Here is a 27,964-nt window from a genome sequence, read left to right on the forward strand (position 1 = left end):
GGGAACATTTAAAAAATGATATGCAGAGGAAATGACGTACCTATTAGAAAACTGGATAGCTATAGGTCGTTTGAATAACATGTGTGTGGAATCAGATGTTAACGATCTTTTCTTTAGAAAACAAAACTTACATACTGAGTTGCTAAAAGAGGCGCTCGAGCATGTCCAAAGGTAATCTACATAATAATTGGTGCGAGCTGAGCTGACTCATTACCACAGCGCCAGCTGAAGAATGCTAGCATCTCGCGTGCGAGTGATTGATAGCTGCTGACGTAACCCACAATTGCTTTTTGCTGAATTCTCCACAAAACGAAAACATCTTCAACTATTTCCAACCATGCCGAGTAAAACACCGAACCGTGAAACAACTACCAAATCGGATGCATTAATCAGGAATTTTCGACAAGCAAAAAGACGTGGTTTAATGTAGTTCATAGCCGATTGTTTTTACACGTTGGACTAGTTTTTATAAGGTTCTCAGTATTAAAACCTTCAATGATCGCGGGTGATTATCTAAAAGCGCCTGCCGAGTCGTGCGTCAGTAATTTCGCGCCATGATAATGGGCTTTTTCTATCTTGCCACTAGCGAATTAACTTGTACTGCAGATGTACGTTTTAGAGGTCAATGATTCCGAGTTTCACGTGTTCTAAAAGATACTTGAGGCGCGTCTCGTCGCTTAGAATGCTGTTCTTTAAACCTACATTCCGTCTCCAATTTCTAAAACACTTCTGGTGATGCGTCTTTACTGCCAATTTAAAAACTATGGTCTTAGGTTATTATGATGCTACGGATGTTATTCTGGTAACAAGAAACAGGGCAAGACGAGTGTTTCGCTTTCATAGCCGTTTGTTTGTAGACGAGGTAAGACTATCATAAGAAAGTGTTATTTATCGTATTAGCGAAATGGACTCACATGAGATTCGCACATCATAACGCGTTGCCAGGCTGCACCTGTGGCCAGTGAAACGTCTGCGAGCGTCACGCACCGGAGAAAGTGTACTACAAAGCGTACCTGCGACTGGTCCCCAATTGGGTTGCGACCTCGAATATCATCGGCCACGGATCGTCTTTTTTCGTCGCGAACCGATGCTCCTCGAACCGGTATGCGGCGTCGCCGGGATACCAACGCTATTCCTGTTCCCGAATCTACATCCCTACATGTGCCTTTAGCTATGAAACATGAATACACAATATAGCTGCATACGAGTACAGCAGAGGAAAGCTGTGCAGGAAATCTCAGCAGGAATGCTCAAATGCTATGCTAACAATGATCAATTGTCATAAATCGAAATGATTAGGTGAAATTCATTTTCTAGTATTAAATTTTTTTGACACATTTCTTCGGAGTTATTTGAATTCTCTTGGAATTCTTTGTCACATTAGTAAAGTGAAGGAAGTAGGTATGTGGTATTTATACGGCCAATTATATTGTACACCTTTTTAATAATACCAGATTGTTTCCCTCTTAGGGAACAAAACGGACCAGGTTTGTCCCGGTCATAAAACTGGATTCTTTCAACCCTGAATGGATGCTTTGTTTTATTGTTTAGCTGTAAGTATAATGGCAACATACCTACTATCTTTTACACCGCCAAAGAACTTATAAAAATTTTATGTGGCTTGAAAACCGCCTCTAGGTCTTAATTGATTTCTCTTTCAATGCGGTTTTTGATTAGTCTCATGGCCATCAAATTTGAAATACCGTTAGTTATTATGACGAATTCATCTTTCGTTACAACTTGGTCTTTTGAAATTTAGTCACAGACTCTTTTAAAGATGTTTTCAAAAGTAAACAGTCATCTACTTAGGTACTCTGCGTTATTCTTGAACACGATGTTTAGTATATCAGACGATTTGTATTCCTTGTCCAAATGTTATTTTGCATGTTGCATTTAAAGACATTTAAATAAGCTGGTACGTTTCCGTGGGGAATTAGGTTTTGTCTTTTTTTTATGATGTGACTTAAGATTAACCCATTTTTTGTATAGACATGTTTATTTCCTCTAGCTGAATGAGGTACCTACCGTTGCTTGGTTGTCATCCGGTTGTATTATAATTATCAGTTTATTTGCTTATTTGTATACCACTTATAATGTATTAATATCTTTATCACCATAATCCTTCACCGATTTGATAACTTATGACTTTGATAACATTCAATGGTAAAATTAACATTTCCTCTATACCTTTACCTACTTTATTTACGTCTTCTGTTTTTTTTAATTTTTACCCAACTACCTAGTCCAATTACAAACGAGGGTTATTCTAGTACTTACCTATATATTTATGTGGCTTTCTTCTTAGTTCTACTGTTAGTAATTTCTGTTTCTCGTATAAATTTATCGTTTTGTGCGCATTGGCTACAGTTGGCGAAACGAATTGTTCATGTAAATCTTATGCATTTAGGTCAAAACCTCAACGAGGTTGGAAAAAGTTATCTGTATTATCGTTACTATTCTCACCTTGAACGTTTCGGCAATCCCCGTCAAAATAACGGCTAACTTTGAAAACACAAAGTTGAAAGTTACAAACACGTCACACAACAAAAAAATGTTTTATGTAGTAACTACATAACCAAGTCTATAGTTCACTATTGAATAAATAAAATTACTTTGATAAGAATCAAAAAGGAACACTGAACGAAAAACAGCCTTAAGTTCAACAGTCTCGATGGAATGCATGCATTTCAACTGACCGAAGGCTCAATCGGATAAAGATTGCTCGTTGTTTTTCACTTTAGTAAGAGAAGCACTGCACAGTTTGTCAATTTAGAGTATTCAAATCACTGGAGGGGCACAAAGTTTATGAAGTTGTGTTTATATTTGTTATTTAGCTGTCACATCACGCGCGGCGCGTCACGGCGCACGTCTCTCCACTCCGGCGGTCCGAGCCAATATGGCGGATAAATAACGAACGAAACGAACGATGTTTGAATTTGGAATTGAACGAATGAAAGTTGTTTTGCCACCATTCCGTTGGTTTGGTCCTTACCGCGCTTGGAATTTTCGTTTCGAAGTTGCTCGCAGCCATGCATTGAAACTAGTTTAATTATGAGTTTGGTAAACGTTTATTGCTAAATTAGATACCTACTACTCATCAGGCTCTGATAGGTAGTAGGTACCTATATCAATTGCTATGTTTGTGTGATTTAGGTACCCTACCTAGGTACCTACTGAATAATTAAATGCGTGGAAAAAGTAGGTAGTAGTTAGGTACCTACTCTACCCAGAACATTATTATTTTTTCACTAAGTATATAGGTACCTACCTATTATTCTTGCTGTTGATAAAACCCTTTAAAGTGTTTAATGATGATGATTAATTCTCGTATGAATTAAGTAAGCACCTAGTTAGATTGACATAACATAACATATAGGTAAGCTCACGCACGCACGTCTATATCAAAGTAGTTGTAGCTACTTCCATCGCAAGATGAACTAAGAAGATACACCTCACCGAGTTTTCTGAGCTGGGTAGGTTAGGTTAGGTTTCAAAATCAGTTATTAGTTGACATAGATTTTGTGATAAAAACTTCCCATTTTCGGAAAATGCTGGCTGTAATAAGAAACATAAAGTCAATGTCAAATTATAAGCAACTTGTCAAAAGATGCCAACCCAAAACCAAATATCAACAAATGTGTCGGCTTTTAAATTCTAATTAAATTTACCTTTTTCGATGTTTTTAGTTAAAAATTATGAGTTAATTCTGTAACAGGAAACACAAAAATATTTTAAAAATGGCTTTGGATTTAGTCAGTATAGCACAACCACATTACATCCCTGGGTTAGTACTTATCACCTCGCTATGTCGCTATAGAGGTGGGCAGAGAGCTAGGAAACTAGATTTTCAACCATCATACTTAGTAGGTATTATTCTATATTTTTTTATAATAGACCTAACATCAGGAGCAGCCTCTGCCCACGCCGGGATACGTGACTATGTACAGGACTGGGAGTAAAAAAAACTAGAATGCTTTTAGCTGCTTATCATCTAATTGATCATAATCCTCTTCAGTATGATTACCTACATTTCTAACGGAATTTTCAGAACCTCTATCACACCCCGGACACTTCATACAAAAGACATTATTTTACACAGACACTACACATTGACGTTATCGTACACGCGCCTGTGTGCGTGACCTCTGACGGCCATGCGATTGAAGACTAAAGTAAACCGAGGGGGGGGGGGGGGGTGAGGTAAACCTACCTCAGCCGCTGGTGGGGAGCGGAGAGTTGCCATTCTATACGTAGATTATTCCTTATTCTATGCCCCTATATTAATTTCAAAGCTGTATTTTATAATCATCTTTTCTGCTTAATAATAAGCATAAGTATCGCTAGAACTCATAAGATTCTCGGAAATCATACACTTTATTAGGTGTGTGGTATACCACGTATGTGCTTATTATTCACTGTTATTTAGAAACGGTACTCTTCAGGCGAACTGATCATAATTTAAGGAAAATGCAGTGAAAAATTGTCACTAAATATATACTTCATTGACGTGTAGCGGTTAGGTCTCTCGTTCAGTGTTCCAGCATCAATATCCGGTTGCTTCTTTCGCTTAATACTAAGCTAGAGAAAAAACACAACTTCAGACTCGGATGGAAAACTAAACTTTATTACTATGATGGTCAAATGTGATCTATGTTTGCCCTACAAACGATTGTGCCTTTACCCCTATATTTATGACCCTTCAGTTGTATAATGTACCTTTCGCTTACCATACGAAAATGAATAAGCCTGAAACTTGAAATAGTGGGAAATCAAAGAGTGAGGCGTTCCAAATTCCCATACCCTTTTTAGAAACCTTTACATACAGTCAGAAGCAAATAGTGACAGTCAAGGTATTATAGTTAACAACATTCAGAATTTCCAATAATTAGGAACGTTCAAGGTGGCCGTATAGATAGTAACACTCTAAGTGACCAAAAACACCGGCACAACCTGCGTATTCAAAAAGTTATTTTTGAACATCTTGACTGCTTGGATACCATTGGCACAGTGAGTGTTGTCATATTTACGACGACATAATTGAGCCGAACTATTTGACATTGTAAGCGTATCGCGAATCTGGACGATTAGGTTGTTGCCAACTTTTTGAACACGCAGGTTGTGCCGATGTATTTGGTCACTTGTTTTACTATCTATACGGTCACCTTGAATTCTTATGTGTAGGTATCTTCACTGTCACTATTTGCTTCTGACTGTATCTACCCCTAGGGGTACGTCCACGTATCACTAATTAGGGGATCGCTAACTTAGTGCAATACAATAAATAACAGTCTATCTAGCTCAAATATCTAGTATCGAAACAGTAACTTAAAATAACCACAGTACTAACGTAGAATTAGTAAAGCGATATTTCCACTACCTACAAGAAATATAAGTAAGCACAGTGGCAGCTATTAAGATCAATATCTACCTTGAAGCGTGAAAATAGCGACCATTTTGATAACATCTAAAATTATCGAAAGAAACCAACCAACGCAATGCTCTGAAAGATATCGTTTTTGATTACACAAGATTGTTGCAAAGCATTAACAAATAAATACACAGAATAACGTATTGGTTCAAGATCTTGACAAGTCGAAATATGGGACTTAAAATTAAGCCAGAATTACGTCATGACGGCTTTAATGGCGCCATCATTTGCGCCAAAAACAACGATAAATTTGCAGTTCAGGCTTGATTTTTAATAAGAAAACTTTTAGGGGATTGCATTTTGTCAAGCGCAAATACATGTTGGTAAACTGCATGTAACGTAACTTGAACCGATTCCATATTGGGCCAGCTTTGTCCTTTTATCTTTAGACGTATAAGGTCTGAAGGTCGTAACATCCAAACGTAAGGGATCGTGTTATAATGAGCCTTTATTTTGTAGCTTGAGAAAGGTCAGTAGGTATATTCTAGAATGGGCTATTTTTACATAATCATCATCATCAATTTAAGAGCCACGCTCTTGTCGGTGTAGCATTTAATACTCCATGATACTTATTTAGGGAAAAATAGGGCAGTGGTTTCCCTCTTGCCTCCCGCCCAATAAATAATTGTTATTTTTACATAATATACATACTTACTTACTTAATAAAAACCACGGCCGTGTTGGTAACGGGGTAGGCACAAGAGACAGTCATCTCATCACTAAGACATAATATGGCAGCCATACACTATGACAAATAGACTCACATTCGCTAAGGAGTTTTTCTAAAAAAGCGTCCGAACCGTGTTATAAATACGTATACATTAAGTTATGTAGATAGTATAAGTTCGATCCCTCAAATTAAGATGTTATGGTTGTTCAAATAAAGTGCAATATTGGTTGTACAGTGTCGTTACACGCCGTCTCTTGTGACAAGATGCTCCGCGGGCACTTTTTACGAAGATTGGTTGTCTATTTCGTTATACGAGGTCTATGCACTCCTGTTCTGAGGCCTATTTTGTAACTCGCTGACTGAGATCTGTCAAAAATGTGATTCAACGAAATACTTATCATTATCACTAATTTAAGAGCCACGCTCTTGTCGGTGTAGCATTCTCCATGCTACTTTTTAGGGAAAAATAGAACAGTAGTTTCCCTCTTGCCTTCCGCCGCGCAGTACTCTGTTTGACGAGAGTGTGATGGCGTCCAGAGTAGTCTATTTCAAAGCCGTACTAGGACTCCTATCCTCCGCCTCTGAATAACATAACATTATTTTTTTTTATTCTAAAATCCTTTAACAAGTTTCTCTTTAATTATGACATTAAAAAATAATCATTTTGATATTTGACACCTATACAGGATGGCCCAGAAGTTAAGGTCCAAAATGAAAAAATAGGTAGAGGGACTCATTGGCTACCAGAAACATCCCCATGTATGTTCAGCGATTGTTTACGGTTTAGGAGATATGACCCATTTCGTATCTTTTTCTAGATTTTCTACCTTACTTTAGAAATCATAATTTTGTCGCTATCTCTTTTTTAATAATTCTTTTATTTTACTTCATAACTATTCCTAAGGATGTGTACCTACCGTTAGGCGAAAAAATAAAAACAGTCAAATCGAAGGTTTTTTCGTATTCAGCTACACCGGTCACTGTCCCGAGTACAAGTACCGCATCGGCGACACCTACGGGTCTACCACCCACAAGATCCTGCTGGACCCCAGCGTCCAGCACTCGGAAAGATTGGTCCTCTCCGATCGCACTGCTGATGACTTCCAGGCAAGTATTTCGAGCCTGCAATGTACTTACCAAACAAAGGACAGTCTCACAAAGTGATTTCGATAATGTCCCCATCGGGAATCGAACCCGGACCTCCAGATCGTGAGCCCAACGCTCTAACCACTAGACCACGGAGGCTGTTACTTACCTACAAGCGTAAATTATCATTTACTCAGAACCGGGATAACGTTATCACAAGATTTCTGTATTTCCAGTTTTGTTATCAGATATGAGATAATAGTGAAGCAATCAGTCAACAGCTTTTAATCCAGGATATTATCTGTCCAATAGATCAGTGCCAACCAGTACCAACATGATGATTGAAAAATACTCGCACTAAGTAATAAGATACTTCCCTGTAACCTGATCCCTTTTCAATTGCTTCTCTATGCGTAGGGTCTTCGCATCATTGTAAATGACACCAATTTATAAATGCCAGTTTATACTCAGTCAAATTCAAATATTACTTTCATCATCGTCATCTCCCTAGCGATATGTCGTTTTTCACAGGGTCCGTTTAAATAATAAATAAAAACATACTTAAAGAACCCGATAGGCCCGATCTCAATCCCGATCTTTTCATCCATAGGGAAGGCCCGTGCCCCAGCAGTGGGGACGTTAATGGGCTGATGATGATGATACTTAAAGAAGTATTTTTTGTCTGTATTATTAGATGAGAATTTAATTCAAATAAGTATAGGTACTTACTTTATTGCACCAAAATAAAAAATGAAAAACGACTTGACTAGGTAACTATCGTTTAAAGTGAATTCTTTCTGGCGACTTAATAATATCAGCGTCGTGGTTCACGCCGCGACTTGTGCTGAGTGAGGCCCTTTTATCTCAGGACGTCCACCACCACCTTATGATCATTTCGACTAACATCCATATTGCTTTTTTGTAATTGTTTTAGTGGAGATATGATGTTGTTGTCTTTTTTTTTGTGTGTGGCGTCCTTTCATAATAAACTATTTCTATTCTATTCCACAAATATATTAACTACTTGGCCGGAAAGTGATTACCTAACTTCAAAAAAAAAAACTAAGTACTTACTACTTACATTACATACTCCCGGGCAACTACGGGCAGATGTAAATTGACTATAATTCGCTTACATGAACATTTTTTTTTTATGTTTCGGATTCTGGAAAAGATCCTGTTGAAAATGATTTACAATATGATACATAATTATTTATGTAGAGTTAGTTATTCAACAACAAATCTAGAGTCAATTTTAGCTCCCACTGTATTTTATCACATTTTTAGCCAGGACAAACATGGCCGTAAAAAAAGAACCCCGGGACAGAATCTGATAGAACTTTGCCAGAATCATAGGAAAAGAATAAGCTTACATTACATATATAAGTCTCATCAGTGGAGGTTCTTGGACCAAGTTTCATACAAAAGTGCCCATTGTCATTTAAAATATTATCTGGTATTTTATTGTAAAAAAGTATACATAACCCCAAAAAAGATGAATTTAATATTTTATACGTGACCTTACAGAGTTTCTATTTGCAGTTGACTGTTCATATCTTCTTCCAGATCTACCGTCCAGCACAGACAGATATCGACACTGTCAACGCAAGATTCCGCAATGGGGATCCAGTATACAAGCATCCTATGATACCGGGATATGAGGGTAAGTTTTTTTTTTACCTTTGTTGGGTTTGCTCTTGGCCTCAGACTTGCCCGAAGGCATTGACTAGGCCTAAGATGGAGCTCGCCCAGAAGGTGCCTGTTCACTCTGGCCTTGAAAGCACCCGGGTTATATGCATTCGGAAATACAGATGACAGCAGAGAATTACACTCCCTAAGCCCCTAAGTTGACCTAATTGCACACTCCAGACTCTCCATACAAAAATATCGATCTCGCGAGCGAAATACAGTCCGTAGACTTTACCTACCACATCGAAGCAATTTATCTAAGAAAGCAATATTACTATTTAACATTTGTTTGCATTGCGCACTTACTTTTATATGCGCAAATGTCAAATTGCTGCCCAACTGGGCACCCTCAGGCTGTTGTCTTAAACGTAGTACCGGGTGAGAGCCTTCAGCGCTCCCCATTTGTCCGGCCAAGTAGTTAATGCCATCTGCAGCAAAACTACAATAAGTCACGTCAAAAAAAAGTCAGATTGCTATATTGTTTTTGAGGTGAATTGCTTTGATGTGGCCTTTTTAACCCACCAGTACCTATCGCTTCACAATCCGACACGTCCTCTTCGATAGAAAGTTACATCCATTGCCTCACACACGGGGGTTTGCAAAGCGATACGCTATTCACGCTTGACGCTTTCCTAGCCATCGTTTGTATAGATAAATGCATACGGTCAACAAAACGCAGCCTCATTTCTAGACAAAACCATTAGGCGCTGCGCAGACGCTGGTCAATATTTGTGGCGACGATCTATAGTCCCTTATCCCTTAACGGCCTCCGTGCCCAGTGGTTGAGAAAATCACTTTGTGATCCCTAGTTTGGTTAGGACATTATAGGCTGATAACCTGATTGTCCAAAAAGTAAAATAATCCGTGCTTCGGAAGGCACGTTAAGCCGTTGGTCCTGGTTACTATTTACGTAAGTAAGTAGTCGTTACATGAGCCATGTCAGGGGTCTTTGACGAGACAACAGGCCTGAATGTGCCCAGTTGGGCGCGAACCTCCGCTCAGAGCGTTGTCTGAGAGGAAAAATATTTGAAAGAATTAATCAACTAGTGGGTCGATAGCGATAAGCGCTGATTGAGGGAAATCGTCGACCACGCCGGCGAGGTCGGTATCGGGGTCTAGAAGTGTTTCGCGAGCTGATTGGCTGCCTCTATGGCTAGAGTAATGATCGTATATTACGTTCTTCGGCCGCCGATACTTTTCAGTACCGTCCCTAAGCGCCCTCGACACACGCACAAAAGCCTAAACAACGCAACCCGGGTTGATGATTCAGTACCGTGACTCACGGACCGGTATCGGTATGCGGTTTCCTGAGATCTGGCCATCAGCGGAGGTGTTGACTAATGTCATAGAATAAGGAATAATACTACGTATAGAACGGCAACTCTTTGCTACCCACCAGCGGCTGAGCTAGGTTTCACCTCACCCCCCTCGGTCTTTAGTCTTCATTCGACCCGATTCCGACAACCCGATTACTCTAGCCATAGAAGCAGCCAATCAGCTCGCGACACCAAACACTTCAGGACCCCGATACCGACCCCGCCGGCGTGGTCGACGACTTCCCTCAATCAACGCTTATTGCTATCGATCCACTAGGTTCGATTAATTCTTTCAAATATTTTTCCTCTCAGACGACGCCCTGAGCCGAGGTTCGCGCCCAACTGGGCACCCTCAGGCCTGTTGTCTTAAACGTTGAGAGCCTTCAGCGCTCCCCATTTGTCCGGCCAAGTAGTTAATGCCGCCTGCGGCAAATCTACAATAAGTCACGTCAAAAAAAACGTCTTCATTCGTATGGCGTCAGTTGTCACACACACTGATGCGTATTGTGTTAATGTGTAGTATCCGTGTAAAACGAGGTTTTGTATGAAGTGTCCGGGGTGTGCTAATGTATCATTCGTGTCTCAACCCAGCTCTACATTTAGTCGCAGTCTAGATCCGCCAACAGTTTTGTCGCGTTTCATCATGTTGGGGAAATAATTATGCTTTGTTCAAAAGGAGCGAGGTTTAGGAGCGTTTGTGCTTTGTCCATTTACATCATGTCATCTGATATCAATCTTGCAAGCATTTAGCTTTCAAACACCTGTCTGTAGGTGTATGTCTAACATAAAACATTTTTTTGAAACATTTTGCATCGTTACCATTTTCGAATTCATGTTTGGATCATAAATGATTATCACGTGCTCAGCGGTGAAGAGAAGTGAGGAAACCCACATTCCCAAGAAATGAATTTCGGAGGTAGGTGACGTAACATAAATTGGGCTGGTTTTCCCTTCGCGGGTTGGAAGGTCAGACAGGCAGTCGCTTCTGTAAAAAACTGGACCTGTCAAATCTTCAGGTTAGGTAAGTGGACCATGTGACAAACGGGATAACGCTAGGGAGATGATGATTTTGCATTGTTACCTATCTAGGCGTGCCAACATTTTTGTGACTAGCTGTTTGTTACCCGCGACTTCGTTCACGTGGAACTCTCCTATTAAAACTATAGAAGCTTCATACAGACTTTGCCATACTTTTTTATCCCTTTAGGGGTTGAATTTCCGCAAAATTCTGTCTTAGTGAGCACCTACGTCCTAAATTGAACCCTCGTGCAAAATTTGAGACTTGTAGTTTCTGAGATTTAGTGATGAGCGAAAGATTCGTATAGCGCTTTTATACGTATATAGATTAGTGATGAGAAGGGATTCTTAAGTTGACACACAGAGCAGGTGAAGGATAATAGGATTACGAAAGCAATGTACCTATAAATCGATGGTTAGTGGTAGGGCTGGCAGAGGAAGACCTGGAAGGACGTACATTGACCAAATTGGAGATGTTCTTAGAAAAGGGTCAGTACGATCTACTCTGAACCGGCGTGCGTGTGCAGAACGATTGATGAATGTGGAGGAAGCAAGAGAAGTGTCAGGATCGAAGCAAATGGAATTCCATAATCTGCTTACCCCGGTGGGGGGAAATGGCGTTAGTTTATATATGTATAGATTAGTAAGTATTTGCAGAGGTGAACAAGATAGGGACTTCCTAGCTAAGCAAATAACAGGCGTAGCAAGTACATACCTGACCTAACACATGTTAGATTATACCTATATATGGCTCAGCGACGGATTCAGATTGATAATACATTATTTTTACTATCAAGCAGAATGTAGACCAAAAGCTAAGCGAAGCTGGTTTAGCTTAGCGCGCCCATCTGATTCAGTTTCCCATAGCGTTAGCTCTGAGTCTGCAATCAGCTTTCCCTCATTCAGCGCTTACTCCGTGGCCCAGTGGTTGAGCGTTGGGCTCATGATCCGGAGGCCCCGGGTTCGAATCCCGGTGGGGACATATCACAAAAACCACTTTGTGATCCCTAGTTTGGTTAGGACATTACAGGCTGATCACCTGATTGTCCGAAAGTAAGATGATCCGTGCTTCGGAAGGCAGTTAAGCCGTTGGTCCCGGTTACTACTTACTGATGTAAGTAAGTAGTCGTTACATGAGTCATGTCAGGGGCCTTTGGCGGCTCGATAATAACCCTGACACCAGTGTTGATGAGGTTGGTATTCCACCTCACAATCCACACGATAAGAAGAAGAGCGCTTACTGCTACCGAGCCATTAGATTCGATTAATTCTTTCAAATAAATATGATCCCCTCAGACGATGCCCTGAGCCGAGGATCCAGCCCAACTGGGCACCCTCAGGCATGTTGTCTTAAATTTTGTACCGTGTAAAGTCCGCAGCGCTCCCCATTTGTACGGCCAAGAAGTTAATGTCAGTTGGGCGCGAACCTGGGCTCAGGGCGTCGTCTGAGAGGATCATATTTGAAAGAATTAATCGACCCTAGTGGGTCGATAGCGGTAAGCGCCGAATGAGGGAAATCGGGGTCCTAAAGTGTTTGTTGGCGCGAACGGATTGGCCGCCTCTATTGCTAGTGTAATCGGGTCGTCAGGATCGAATATCTCTCTTCTCTACTCATTATACCGCCTTATTTAGTATTACTGGGTCACTGTGGTCCTGTGGTTCACTGGCTTGCTTCTCAAACGGGGTGCGCCGGTTCGAATCTCGGTACCAGTGAGGTATAAAAATTCTTAAGTACAGTTTCACTAACACAGTTTGCTCGAACATTATGGCGATACGGGTTAGCATTTATCACGTTGGACTAAAAGAAAGCTCGGTGAGGCGTGGGTGCTTAGTTCATCTTGCGATGGATGTACCTCTGACTACCCCATTGGGATATAGTCGTGAACTTGACTTATGCTTTATGTTTATACCGTCTAATACGGCTCTGTATTTGTTTCTTGAGAATAAAACGGTACTCGCCCTTTATCCGCCGCTCTAGTTATGTCGCTATCAGATTGCGACTAGCTCTGCGCCTGCGCCGCGCCGCTTGCGCAAATGTGCAACTAACGGAACTACTTATCTCATTTACAATTATTTTTATATTCTCATGTGTTGCAAGGATGTTTAGTAATGAAGAGTTTTGTAGTGGAATACTTAGATATAAAGAATTTGAAAGAGTTTAGAGGATATTTCCAGTACTTAGCTAACTCTCACGTCGTAACGCGTAGGCGCGTTTTAAAATCCCAACCCTATTGTTTCTGGAAATCCGGGCCCTACGTACTTATGATAATGATGAATTTACAACTAAGATCTACCTAACAAATGTGTCGCGTCAGTTAAAATTCTTTAATTTTAAGTGGGTAGGTCATCATCATCAATTTAAGAACCACGCTCTTGTCGGTGTAGCGTTGAAGTGGGTATGTAAAGTACCTAATTGAAGAGTAAGAATTCCGTAACCTCCTCTTCTTACTCAAGCCTCACTTTTGTTTCTTACCTACCTTCCTCCTATCTACGGACAACTAGACTTCAGCAGGCATTTCATCCTTATGTTGTGGATATACCACCAATCCGCGCTAAACGTTTTGCCTCTTCCTTATTGATGCGAACGGCAAAGGTCTGAAACTGTCTGCCGTCGTCTGTTTTCCAATTCTTTATAATCTGGGAGTCTTCAAGGCTAGAGTGAATAGGCATTTGCTAGGTAAGCGTGATCAAGGCTAGAGTGAATAGGCATTTGCTAGGTAAGCGTGATCCACTCTCGACCACATTGTCACTTACCATCAGGTGAGATTGCTCTCAAACGCGAGCCTATTTTTACCGACTTCAAAAAAAGAGGAGGTTCTCAATTCGACCGTATATATTTTTTTGTAATTTAAAAAAAAACCAGCATCTTCAATATTACTACTCGCTATGAGCCTTCTGAACGATATAGAAGTAGGATTTTTTTTGATGTGTCTTATTGTAGATTTGCCGCAGATGGCATTAACTACTTGGCTGGACAAAGCGATATTGTAGAGTACCTAGCGTACAGCCTACACATATGACAGAGATTCTTTTAACCCACACAATTTCATAGGCTTCGTGCCTCGTCTAAATGCACTCTTCGGACAACGGTACACTGTGGCCGCCACCGAAGCCCTATCAGAGTTCCAGCGTCTGCAGCTAAACCAACGCACCGCAACACAACAGCTGGAGAGGGTCGTTGACCTTCAAGCCGGGAAAGGACAACCCTGGGACCTGTTCGATAGATTCGTAAGTCAAAATCCTGCTTTGGAACGCGTCTTTTACCTCGTGGGCGAAGGACTTTTGCAATTAATTGGATGATAACGCTATCGTGAATCAATGCAATCCTGCGAAATTGAAAATCATTATTGTAATCAATGAATGCTAGAGGGCGAAGGACTTTCGCAATTGGTTGGATGGTAAGCCTTTGAAAGAAGATGGCAAAGACGTGAAAGTCAAGGATGGAAGAGGAGATGGATGAAGAAATGAGAACGAAAGCTGGACATGGAATGATTTCGTGACAGAATTAAGAAAGTTCAAGAAAAAGTTAAATTAAAACTTTTTTAATTGAGAATAATATTTTTATAGAGAGGAATTTTTGAAAAACGAATGACTTGACTGTAATATAGACTCTATCTAAAAAAATAATTTCTGTAATATAATTGCTAAAACTCGAGAACGGCTGAACACAATGGCTTGAATGAACATAATGGATTTGGCTAATTTTAGTCCTCAGAGGTCCAGGGAAGGTTTAGACGGTGAAAAAATATGATGATACGAAGTACGTAGAAATCCCGACTCGAATAAATCTCTTGTACCCACCCTAAATTATTTTTTAACAGTCGGCTACGGCAGAGTTCAAGTTGCCACTAATAGCTGTGAGGCCAGAATGTGCTGGTATACTGAGGGACCTACCTATGGACGAAGCCAAGCTATCCCCAGCATCGCATTCCATCAGCCCTTACTTCATGGATAACAATGATGCTGACAAATACATCAAGAAAGGTGAGCTAAAACCAGCCAGTAAAAGATATTTAACCTATTTGGACAATTTGAGTAAAGGGTGATTTTATAACATAAACTTTTTGGTTTTTAACATTGGCTGATTACCACTGAAAAAACTTTGGGATGCCTTTAAAGTTTTTCGTGAAATTATGAAAAAAAAGTTGCTATGGTGACTGTCACAACAAAAATGTAAAAATGACGTTTTATTAATTTTAGCTCTAGTTTTACGTGTAGTATTTACATTTTATTTATTTAAATTGAAGCCATGTCGTCGTATGCGAGGTTACATCAATCTTTTATAAGGAACCAGATTTGGGGTTTCAACCCGACAGAGTCAGTTCGTAAGTGTTCGTTACACACCTCTATTGACAAATGATTTCATCATCATCACCAGCACATTAACGTCCCCACTGCTGGGGCATGGGCCTTCCCTATGGATGGATAGGGAGATCGGGCCTTAAACCACCACGCGGGTCTAGTGCGGATTGGTGGTTATTAACGACTGCTAATGCAGCCGGGACCAACGGCTTGAGGAGCTCGAGATAAAAACTTTTTTTTGTGGTCACCCATCCTATGACCGGCCTTTGCGAACAATCGCAGACCGAGCGCGTTAACCGCTGCGCCACCGAGCTCCTCAAACGATTTAGTTAGGTACTCAGACAAATTATTTAGTAGGTACTTTTTCATAAAGATCCATAAATATTAATAGATTTTTCGGGGTGTTATCTAGATGGCCGGGACTTATACACGGCTGTGAGTACAATGACCGATCTTATCAACCCCAGTGTCAGGGTTACTATTGAGCCACCGAAGCTTCTATCATGGCTCATGTAACGACTACATACATAAATAAATAGTACTGTGTTTTATTGGGTTGATGAGGTTGGTACTCCACCTCACAACCCGCACGATACAAGAGAAAAGTATTAAATAAATGGGGGCCGACTGCTTAACGTGCCCTCCGAAGGACGATGATCTGCTTGCAATGTGACCAAACTAAGGATCACAAAGTGATTTTTGTGATGTATCCCCACTGGAAAGACCTCCGCTGAATCGTAGCTGAGTCTAAGCTCAGCCATTGGACCACGGACCGTTACGTTGATTGTTGCGTTGTAGGTATCGTCACTCACTTGTAGGTAGTAGATATAGGTCTACGGTATAGGTAGATATTGAGTAGGTACCTTACCTCTCAGGGTAGTAAACTGAGTCTTAGTGATTGAGCCGCAGTTGTCCGAAAGTAAGATCCGTGCTTCGGAGGCCAACGTCCGGCCAAGTAGTTAATGCCATCTGCGGCAAATCTACAATAAGTCACGACAAAAAAAATGGAGGCCACCTTGAGCAGTCGGTCCTATCTATGTGGTTCTCGGGTGCCTATTGTGCCTTATTTCGTTTTTGTATAGGTAGGTACCTATTTCGCATGTGATTTGTGCTGTGTTTTTTAAAGATTAAAGCTAAGATAAGAAGTATAACATTGTGAAATAATTGCCCTTGCAGGATTTACGGGACACGTACCGTACGCTTTCCATCGCTTCGGCGAATCGTCGAAGAAACTCACAAACTCTGCGCTATGCGACTTCTCGTCTAACTACAGGCGGAGGCAGAGTACCGAATGGGCGCCAGTTAATGTGGTCAAGTGAGTAGTAGTGGATAATAATCATTTATTTACTAACTAAAATCCATTCAACTTCGTTAAAAAGTACTTAGTTTTGTTATGGCAACATTTATTATTCTGCGTTATTGGCAACACTTAACTGTCACTGTCATTTATCTGTCAGCTGTTTCCAAAGCGACGACACGCGTAAATTAGATATTTATTTTGAACAAATTTGATATAAAACCTTAAGAAGATGACGAAGAAGAAACCCTTGCCGCACCTCTCTAAAGAAGAGAAGATGGTGATTGTGATTTCGGAGATAATTCAAGAGTTATTAGTTGCTCATCGTCAAGGGAAAGATGTTAACCTCAACAAGATGAAAACGCGTATTTCATCGAAGTATGGATTGGGGACCTCGCCCAGACTTGTGGATATCATAGCAGCTGTGCCGGCGGATGCTAAGAAAATTCTCTTGCCTAAATTGAAAGCGAAACCTATACGTACAGCATCAGGCATTGCGGTTGTGGCTGTTATGTGCAAACCTCACAGATGTCCACATATAAACTTTACGGGTAACATCTGCGTGTATTGCCCTGGAGGCCCTGACTCGGACTTCGAGTACTCTACCCAGTCGTACACAGGATACGAGCCTACCTCTATGAGGGCTATTCGGGCTAGGTACAATCCGTACCTGCAAACCCGTCATAGAGTGGAGCAACTAAAACAACTCGGTCACAGTGTTGACAAAGTGGAGTTTATTGTTATGGGAGGCACCTTTATGAGTCTGCCTGAGGATTATAGAGACTATTTTATCAGGTGAGTTGTAATAAAATTTATTTACAATATACAATACATACATAAACTCATGCCTATTTCCCACTGTGGTAAGTATTTGGAACTATGGAACTATTTGGACTATGGAATTCCATTTGGTTCGATTTTTCTCTTGCTTCCTCCACATTGATCAATCATTAAATTTTATTTTATTTATTCATTCAAATTGATATTTTAGCTGATAAGTTTGTGAGGTCATAGGATTTTACAGATTTTTCAAATTATACTGGGTAGTATTGTTAATAGGTAATTTTATTAAAATAAGAAATATTGAAAAAAAATAATTAATATTATAATGGGATAACTTGTCTTCCCATATTTTATTTAAATATATCTTATTGCTCTATAAAATATGATGCAATAGTTAATTAGTTTAGTTAGTAAGAAACAGTTTTGGTGTTAAATACAAAAAAGATGAAAACATTGAAGATTTGTTTATAGTAGAAACAATTCCATAAGAACACCTAAAACAATTTCCACTTTGTTTATTTATTTATGAAAAGGTACACCCACATCTTATATGTACAGCTTTAATTTAAATAAAATAAAAGTTACATCAGGAATTAGACTGTTACATAAGCCAATTATAGGTGCACTTTATGTTGAAATATTCTTGTTTTTTCCAGAAATCTCCATGATGCCTTATCCGGCCATACTTCGAGTTGTGTGGCAGAAGCAGTCAAGTACTCGGAGAAGGCTAAAACTAAATGTATTGGCATTACAATAGAGACCAGACCAGACTATTGTCTGCAGAGGCATATGAGTGATATGCTTAACTATGGATGCACAAGGTCAGTAAAATCACTGAAGGTGGTTTAACAGAAAAGATAACTTCAAAAATATACATATATAAGACATATACTTATATCCATACTATACTATTATTATAAACGGAAAAGTGTATGTGTCTGTCTGTTTGTTAATCCGTCTTTCACGGCAAAATGGAGTGACGAATTGATGTGATTTTTTAAGTGGAGATAGTGAAAGGCATGAGGAGTGACATAGGCTATGTTTTGTCTCTTTCTAAACCCCCACTTCCCTAAAATAGGGGGTGAAAGTTTGTATGGAGCATTCTGCAATTTTCAAGGTAGAAGCTAAAGCAAAAAGCAAACTATTATTGACTAACAAAAAAATCATGCATACGTTTTTTCCTAATCTGCTCCCAACCCTTTCAAAGAGGGTGTAAAATTTAATATGGGACTTTTCACAGTTTTCAAGGTAGGAAAATTGGTACATTAGGAAAGTGGAACTGTGTTGCCCCGAAATTTACGTGAGCGAAAATGCGGGCAAAAACTAGTACAATAAATTCTAATTTTGAAAAAGTACGAATCTGTGTGTAACTGGTGAAGGCGATTCATGATCTCTTTTGATTTCAGATTGGAAATTGGTGTACAATCTGTGTATGAAGACATTGCTCGTGACACAAACAGGGGGCACACTGTAAAAGCAGTTTGCGAGAACTTCAATTTGGCTAAGGATGCTGGTTATAAGGTATTTTTATATTTTTTACATTTCCATAAAAATTAAATATAACTTGTGGTTCCAATTCTGGCAAAAAGTTTGTCAGTGATACTAGCTTCTGTTAGGCCAATGATAAGTGGTGAGCCTTATCACTGTCTATAATGGTTGACCTTCTGCTACGAAAACTGCACTTAAGATTTTTTTTTTCTAATTTAATTTTCTAATCTAATTTTTTTCAAGGCTTGAGCCACTCTTGGTGGTTATGCCAGCCTCATAGTTTAGAGCGTTTAATGATGATCAAATCAACAATTTACAAAAGAATACCATTACAGCACTACACCATGCTGTTCAGGGATTGTTACTCCTAAGAGACACTGTACAATTTATATACCAGCCTTGCCGCTACGGACACTGGATCTGCCAAGAGGCACACAATCTCTCCTCTATGAAGATTTTGGTGGAATAATTTCCTTCTAATCTGTTTGTTCCGGTCACACTCCACCAAGAAATGCATAAGATCCTCGACAGTCCCACAGCGTGTACAATTGGGCGAGTCCCTCTTCCTCATTAAAAAGTAAAATTTATTAAGTGGCATGTGACCAGAACGAACTCTAAATGCCGAAATTAAAGTGCCCCTCGACAGACCAGCACCATCAAACCAAGGTTTGATATTTGGCAGGTTTTATATAGATCTATACCATATGCCTTTGTCTGCTGAGCGCTCTATAAAGTAATCTTGCCATCTTTGGTAACAAATAGTTCTGATATCTCGAAACAGTTCAGAGGCGTATGGTTTACATAGCACATCCCGACCACTACAAACTCCATCATTGGCAAGTCGATCTGCCATTTCGTTGCCTCTCAACCCTATATGAGATGGTACCCATTGTAATGCAATGGATGATCCAACTTTCTGGACGTCATGGACAATCCTAAGGATGTCATATGCTACCTGTGCACCTCGGCAGCCCGAGGCGCTGAGCAATATGTTGTAGGGCACTTTAATTGCATATTATTGTAGTTGCGTTTGGCTGAAGATAAACCCCGGATTTCTAGGTTTATGCATGATTTTATGTCAATATACGACACCCATACATCCATAAGATACATCTCCAGCCGCTCGCTCTTACACAATTCCTTGTCCTTAAGTTTTTCATTAACCTTTATGAGTAAAGGCATATTTTTTTCATTCCAATGCCGTCTAACATCTGATAGCTTTTCAACTTGATCAATAATGTTACCATTGGAGTAAGAAGCATTTCTCAACCAATAGCGACATCCAAGCCAAAACCGTCGGACAAACAGGGGTGGAATAGATAGCTCGCTCTCCATTACATGGATGGGTATGCTACGGATAAAACTGCCACAAACTCTCAATGCTCTGTTTTGGACTAAAGTTAGATTATTCAGATGTGTTTCTGCCGAGTTTCCATACAAAAAGCTTCCATAGTCAAGGCGACTTCTTACCAGTGAAATATACAGTCGACGTAAGTGCTTGGGATGGACACCAACAGCTCCCAGCTAAAACTTTCAGAACATTGAGATGTTTGTAACATTTTTCACAGGTCTCTTTTATGTGAGCGCTCCATCTAAGCGAAGAATCCAGCCATAGTCCCAAATATTTTACCTTTTCGAGTGCTCTAATCGAAACGCCATTAATAAATGCACTTAAGATAATTTATAAACTCATTGGTGCAAGTCCAGTACCAGGGTTGAAACTTGAGAATTTGCCAACATAAAAACAAATTTTTCCTTCCAGATAGTAGCACACATGATGCCAGACCTCCCAAATGTGGACTTTGAAAGAGACGTCGAACAGTTCATAGAATTTTTCGAAAATCCAGCTTTTAGGGCTGACGGTCTGAAGATATATCCAACTTTGGTGATCAGAGGCACTGGCTTATATGAGTTGTGGAAGACTGGAAGGTACAAGAGTTACCCGCCTTCGACCTTGGTGGACTTGGTTGCTAAGATCTTGGCTCTTGTCCCACCCTGGACTAGGGTTTACAGGTAATTCGTTTCCTCATATCTTTGTCAACTTGTTCGACTAGAAAATTTGATTTTTTAGTAACAACCTTATAACTAAAGAGTTATGATAGACTACCTTACCTTTTTCTTCTAATCCCTTTATGCTGTTGGAATTTAGACATCGAATAACAGATAAACACTCCTCGCGATCTTTTGCAGTCTCTGTAGCATGCTCCCATGACATGCCGAGAATTACCCACCTGTCAGTCTGTTTGCCTATCTGTAGAAAATGTACATAAACAGCCTGTATACGTCCCACTGCTGATCACAGGCCTCCTCTCAATCAACCAGAGGAGCTATGGAGCTTACTCCACCACGCTGCTCTACTGCGGGTTGGAGGAGGTGTTTTTACGGCTAATAGCCGGGACCAACGGCGTAACGCGCCCTCCGAAGCACGGAATCGTCTTACTTTTTCAGACAATCAGGCGATTCAGGCATGAAAAGACTTTACCAAAGAACACAAAGACAAAACAAAGAAACAACAAACAAACACTGACTGACTGACTGACTTTACAAAGTGATTTTGATAATGTCCCCATCAGAAATCGAACTCGGACCTCCATATCCGAAGCCTAACGCTCTAACCACTAGATCACGGAGGCTGTAGAAACTGTAAAATTATGAAACTCAGAACCATGTAAATTCTAGATTAAAGAAATGAACTTCGCGCGCAGAGTAATTAAGCTATTCGGGACTTATGTAAACTTCTTATTGTTCGAGCGTTGGGCTGATCCGGAGGTCTCGGGTTCAAATCCAGGTGGGGACACATCACAAAAAACACTTTGTGATCTCTAGTTTTGTTATAGGACATTACAGGCTGATCACCGGTTCGAACAATCGTTCGAAAGAAAGATGATCCGTGCTTTGGAAGGCACGTTAAGCCGTTGGTCCCGGTTACTACTTACTGATGTAAGTTAGTAGTTGTTATAAAGCCATGGCAGGGGCCTTTGGCGGCATAATGACACCAGAGTTTATAGGGTTGGTAATCTACAACCCACACGATAGAAGATTGTTCTCTATCTGTATGTAGTTTAAAAATAATTGCAAATTGGAAGGAATTCAATTCAAGGCATCTTCTAAGTACAAGAAATCTTTTTCCAGGGTCCAACGTGACATTCCCATGCCTCTGGTTTCCTCTGGAGTGGAGCATGGTAACTTGAGAGAATTGGCACTGGCGCGTATGGCGGATTTGGGTACGGACTGTCGGGATGTCAGGACTAGGGAGGTTGGCATACAGGAGATCCACAACAGGGTCAGACCTTATGAGGTAAGAAACAATGGTATAAGAAAACCATACCGTATGCTCAAAACTGACAGCAAGCATTTCAAGGTTAGCCCAGCTGACGTCATCCGACCCTGTGTTGCTATTTAGTAAAAAATACGTATAAAACATCCACGTCCAATGTTTTTAATTTACTTAGGATTTTTTTACGTACTGATTGTAATTATTTTTATATACATATGTGACAAATATATTACTCAGTGATTCCCTTAATTTTCAATAATAAAATTTACGTCCTTGTGTTAGATGTAATGTTGGAGATTGCCCACAGTGGGAAAACAATCATCACCTTATGTTCTGTGATGCCAACTTGATCGGACTTTACAGGTGGAATTAATAAGACGAGACTACGTAGCCAATGGGGGTTGGGAGACGTTCCTGGCCTATGAAGACCCAGGGCAGGACATTCTGGTAGGCTTGTTGAGGCTTCGCAAGTGCGCCTCGGACACATACAGACCAGAACTCAAAGCCGGACCTAACTCTGACTTCAAACAGTGCAGTATTGTTAGAGAGCTGCACGTTTATGGGTCAGTTGTACCTGTGAGTATTTGTTTTTACTTCCGCTTACCCAACCTGAAGATAAGACAGGTCCGGTTTTTTACAGACGCGGCTGTCTGTCTGACCTTCCAACCCGCGAAGGGAAAACCAGCTCAATGCAGGTTAGGCTAGGTCACACACTCCGAAAATGCATTGCTCGGGAATGTGGGTGTCCTCAATGTTTTCCTTTACCGCTGAGCACGTGATAATCCTTTATGATCCAAACATGAAGTCGAAAATCATTGGTTTAGCCTTGTGCTAGATTCGAACCTGCGACCTCAGAGAGGCAAGCGTTCTACCAACTGGGCTACCACGGCACCAAGGCTTTCTACTTCTCTGTTTTAATAGTAGTCACATCATACTTGTTATTTTAATCCAACATTTATGATTCTGAAAAGGTACCGGTTATGTCGGAACAAACTTTTTTGTATTAAATTTGAGTTCTAAAACTAGCTCTGTCCTTTTCTTTCACTTATCGTAAGTGAAGGACGGTAATAGTTTGAGCTGTCAAACTAATTTGAGTGTGAGGCTAATTTCTAATAATGGAATAAAAAAAATAAACTGTTTAAGTACATTGTTTTAAGTTTTACGCGGTTATTATCATAATTAAAGCACATAATAACGGGTTCTTACCGCGTTTAAATGGGGATATGAGACTACCGATATTTCGTCTCATATCCCCATTTAAACGCGGAGAGAACCCGTTATTATGTGCTTTAATTATTGTTTAAGTACAGTTTTCTCAAACAAATTCGGCTCGTACATTATAGACGGCGATACGGCTCGCCTATCACGTTGGTCTAACAGAAAGCTCGGTGAGGTGTGGGTACGAGTACTTAGTTCATCTTGCGATGGATGTGCCTCTGACTACCCATTGGGATGTAGTCATTATCTTATGTTGTGTTTATTTGTACTTTTAGGTGAACGCGCGAGACCCAACGAAGTTCCAGCACCAAGGATTCGGCATGCTTCTCATGGAGGAAGCTGAACGGATAGCTCGTGAGGAACATGGCTCAGACAAGATGGCCGTCATATCTGGAGTGGGGACTAGAAACTATTACGCAAAAATTGGCTACCATTTGGAAGGCCCTTACATGGTTAAAATGCTTGTATAATGAGCAGTTTTTCAGTAGGTATACTATTTTTAGTTCTTTCAATAAGAGATGGAGCTCAAATCACTTTTGAGAGTTAATAAATCCAAGCAATAAATAAAAACAAAATGAAACAGTCCGTTTATTTGCATAATTCGCTATAATTTATGTGATTTATAAATAATTTAAGTAGTTTAAAATAGTTATTATAATATTATCGGAATAAATCGTTATTATATGAACAGCATGGTGTAGTGCTGTAAAGGTGTTCTTTTGTAAAGTGATGATTTGATCATCATTAAACGCTGTAAACTATGATGCTGGTATGATGTAGGTGGTTTTTTTTTATGTATATACGCCTGCATGCAGGCCGCACACATCACAACATTGTTATTTGAATTATTTTACCACCTTTTTGTATTTTATGTGTTCTCGCAAATAAATTTATTTGATTTGATTTGGTATAACCACCAAGAGAGGCTCAAGCCTCGATAAAAATTAGATAAAAAAGAAGTATGTTATCTGATAACTTCTTTGTTTTTTTTTTTTTGTGGAACGGAATGTTTTTACCATACAAAGTTTTTCTAGTGACGTGAACGCCATCTCTGTTTAATGACGGAACTAACTGGAAAACTCATTGAAAGAATATCATAATCTTCATTGTATAATAGTTGGATTGTACTTTTAAGTATAAGTTTTATTTGTACGATAAATAGTACTTAAATATGTACATTTAGAAAGAAACCTGAAAGGTTGTTTATTTTTACGGATAACAAAGTGTAAAATAAAGCTATTAAATCATAATTTGTATCTGATTTTTTTAACTTTGATTTTTTTCAGCCTTAAAACATAATTTTCAGCAAAAGTTTCTTGGAAAACATAATATGGAACAGCGTCGATGTAATAATTATACTATAGACGTCACTTTTTTTAGTTTATCTATGAACTAGCGCAGTAAAATATTTATAAATTGGTAATAGTTGACAAACAAACAACCAACAAACATCATAGGAAAAATTTAAGGGAAGAGAGGAAGGGGTAGACCTAGGACAACGTTTGTGAAACAAATAGAAGAAAAGGTGCAGGTCGTGTCGTATCGGGAGGTGAAGGATTTGGCGGAAAGAAGAGAGGAATGGCGATTACTCCACCGACAAGAGCGCAGCTCCTAAATAAAGAGAGAGAATAGTTGACAAATGTTATGAACGGGCTATTTTACTACTCATATAAAGCTTAGTGAAGTGTGGATATTTATTTCATGGATGTACCACTGTCTACATTATGTTGTTGTTATGTATGGAGTACTCTGGGTGTGCTTCGACGGCATAACTCATATTCAGTGTACGGTCACGCACGAGTACTAATATGTATATATCGTGGCCATATCATAGAATTGATCATTTCATGAAATGATCGACCATTTCATGAAATGGTCGTATTTCATGAAATAGAACAACATTCGTTGGCCACATCATGATGTGGTTTGGCCAGATCAATGAACACAAAACGTTTAACGATATGACCAACTAAATGCATGATTACTTCATGATATGGCCAAACGTTAGCGATCATATCGTAAAATAGTAACATTATCCACCGGTAGTGGCGCTGGTGTCGCTTTGTTTATGTTTTGCATAATGGCGGCGGACAATAATTATTCTTGTGTGAACGCGAATAATACGAATAATAATGAGCAAATACAAGATAAAAGTGCAGTGAAGCAATGTTTTGACACTAAGGTGAAAAGAAAAACTCGTATTAACAGTAGACAGCAACTTTATTTTTATTTTTAGGTTATATGGCAAATAATGAAGGTCGAGTGACCACGCTACGTAAATCAATGGACTATTATTGGATTTCAAAATGTGATATAATTAAAACTGCGAATGAAGAGATATTAATTTTAAAAAAGAAAAATATAGACGATCCTACTGTCCGTAAAGTTTCTTTTTTTGACGTGACTTATTGTAGATTTGCCGCAGATGGCATTAACTACTTGAAACGGGATTCTATTAAAACGCATAAATGTTTTTGTCATAATTTAAATTATCATAATCCTTTTTTTTATATTTTTTACAAGGTATAACGGTAGGTTAGGGTGCGGCGGGGGTGGCCCTTGGGCCACCCCTACGCCGCCAGTATGTTTATCTTACACACGAAAAGTATACTGAATGATGACCAATGGCATGAAATAGTGTCAAAAAATATGACGACGACTTCAAAGCGAGATGCAGTTACGGCGTATATGTCAACTACATCAACACTTCGTTAATCGAAAATGACTTTTTAATTTTTATTTGACTTTTAAACATTTTTGTACTTTGTACTAGAGTAATACATTATTTCCTACCTTATTTCGCGTTTTTATTACACCACTTATCATGGACACCCTACATTTATGATATGGCCAAACGTGGATGGAAATATCATTAAACGCTGACGTTTAAACGATATGGTCAGTTGAAGTTGGCCATTTCATGAAATACGACCATTTCATGAAATGATCGACCATTTCATGAAATGGTCAATTCTATGATCTGGCCACGACATATACACTTTGAAACCATGTCACATTCACTTTTTTGACAAATTAAACCGTAAGTCTCGTTAAATGTCAAATATGATAGTGCGAGAGGGTTCTAAAGTGGGTACATGATACCGTTATGATACATGTCGGTAAGTTACCAAAAAGTTTATAACACCAGGCACTTCGTCTAACGTTAAAAAAAATCTTTATTCCACAATCATACAAGAAAAAATAGGCGGCCGTATTGCGAAATAGCATTTAACAATGACTTACTGCCAGAAATGCACTCCAAATGTTCCTATTTCCATTCCCTCCTCCTAACTCCTCACCTCTACCCCGCAGACCGGACCCGCCGCTGTCCATCAACCCGACGGAGATCTACCACAAGCACGTGGGCATGCTACCCAACTACGCCGGACACGTGCCTGGCGCCATGTTCAGGTGAGACTTGACTAGTTTGTACAGACGGTTGATTCGTCACAAATTCTTAGGGTTCAACATTGATGTATAAGCAGCGCGACATACAAAAATTTAAAAAACCCCGACCAGAATAAAGTTCGCTAACAGCAGACCAGCTCAGTGGTTCCAAATGTCAGATCCCACATATGCTTGCAAGCAAATTGAGCGTGTAACATTCCTATCACAGCTATCAAACGACCTGATGACCTTGAAGACCTGAACCGATTTCCACCAAACACAGCTAAGAACACTCTCGACTGATATACCTTTCAAACAAAAAAAACCGCATTAAAATCGGATCATCCGTTTGGGAGCTACGATGCCACAGACAGACACCCGTCGTTTTTGCGTCGGGGGTTAAAAATACAACAAAAACACGAAGCTAACTTAGCTTATACATTCATTAATATACGCTCGTCGTTTTAGCATTTATAGCGCGTGGTGATTCGTAACGCGGTCGGGTTATACTTACAAATCTGTAGAACAGTCTAACAGCCTCCAGGTCTAGTGGTTAGAGCGTTGCCGTTAGGTTCCCGATCTGTAGGTCCGGGTTCGATTCCCTATGGGGACACTGCCGAAACCACTTAAAAATGTCCTTTGTTTAGTAAGGACATTGCCGGTTGATTCGCTTGATTCTCCGAAAAAGTAAGATGATCCGTGCTTCGAAAGCTAGGTTCAAACAGCTCCACTAACCCGCACTGGAACAGCGTGGTGGAGTATGCTCCATACTCCCTCCGGTTTATTCAGGGGAGGCCTGTGCCCAGCAGAGGGACGTATTAATGTTTGTTATTATTTCTCCAGGTTTGGCAAAACGTACGGAAACGACACGAGAGACTCCAAGCGCTGGCTTCGGGGCGACTTCACTTCTTGAAGTCATTAAAACCACGCCGGTACTGCAAGCTATACTGAAATCCGTCTGTTTTTCTTGAAGAACAGGGTCCAAAACCCAGTGACTAATTTTTGA

The 27,964-nt window shown here is 39.8% G+C and overlaps 3 protein-coding genes across 3 annotated transcripts in view; 2 read left to right on the top strand and 1 right to left on the bottom strand.

Moving 5' to 3' along the window:
- Window positions 1-2,878, bottom strand: part of LOC126380016 (general transcriptional corepressor trfA-like) — a 68,386-nt gene extending 65,508 nt beyond the window's left edge. Inside the window, exon 1 of the mRNA XM_050029094.1 lies at window positions 2,464-2,878. The gene's annotated coding sequence lies outside the window, so the exon portion shown is untranslated. The remainder of the gene's footprint in view (window positions 1-2,463) is intronic.
- An 859-nt stretch (window positions 2,879-3,737) lies between these two features.
- LOC126380763 (UPF0605 protein CG18335-like) lies at window positions 3,738-27,883 on the top strand. The gene is made up of 8 exons (XM_050030359.1): window positions 3,738-3,784; window positions 7,067-7,205; window positions 8,751-8,847; window positions 14,259-14,434; window positions 15,028-15,190; window positions 16,685-16,823; window positions 26,884-26,982; window positions 27,802-27,883. The coding sequence occupies exons 1-8, from the start codon at window positions 3,738-3,740 to the stop codon at window positions 27,869-27,871; spliced, it is 930 nt and encodes a 309-aa protein (XP_049886316.1). The 3' UTR covers window positions 27,872-27,883.
- Window positions 16,967-24,786, top strand: LOC126380290 (elongator complex protein 3). The gene is made up of 7 exons (XM_050029596.1): window positions 16,967-17,600; window positions 18,245-18,409; window positions 18,995-19,109; window positions 20,839-21,089; window positions 22,209-22,374; window positions 22,717-22,929; window positions 23,847-24,786. The coding sequence occupies exons 1-7, from the start codon at window positions 17,038-17,040 to the stop codon at window positions 24,039-24,041; spliced, it is 1,668 nt and encodes a 555-aa protein (XP_049885553.1). The 5' UTR covers window positions 16,967-17,037; the 3' UTR covers window positions 24,042-24,786.
- Window positions 27,884-27,964: the final 81 nt, after the last annotated feature.

Source organism: Pectinophora gossypiella, chromosome 3 (assembly GCF_024362695.1).
Source record: "Pectinophora gossypiella chromosome 3, ilPecGoss1.1, whole genome shotgun sequence".
Classification (NCBI taxonomy): domain Eukaryota; kingdom Metazoa; phylum Arthropoda; class Insecta; order Lepidoptera; family Gelechiidae; genus Pectinophora; species Pectinophora gossypiella.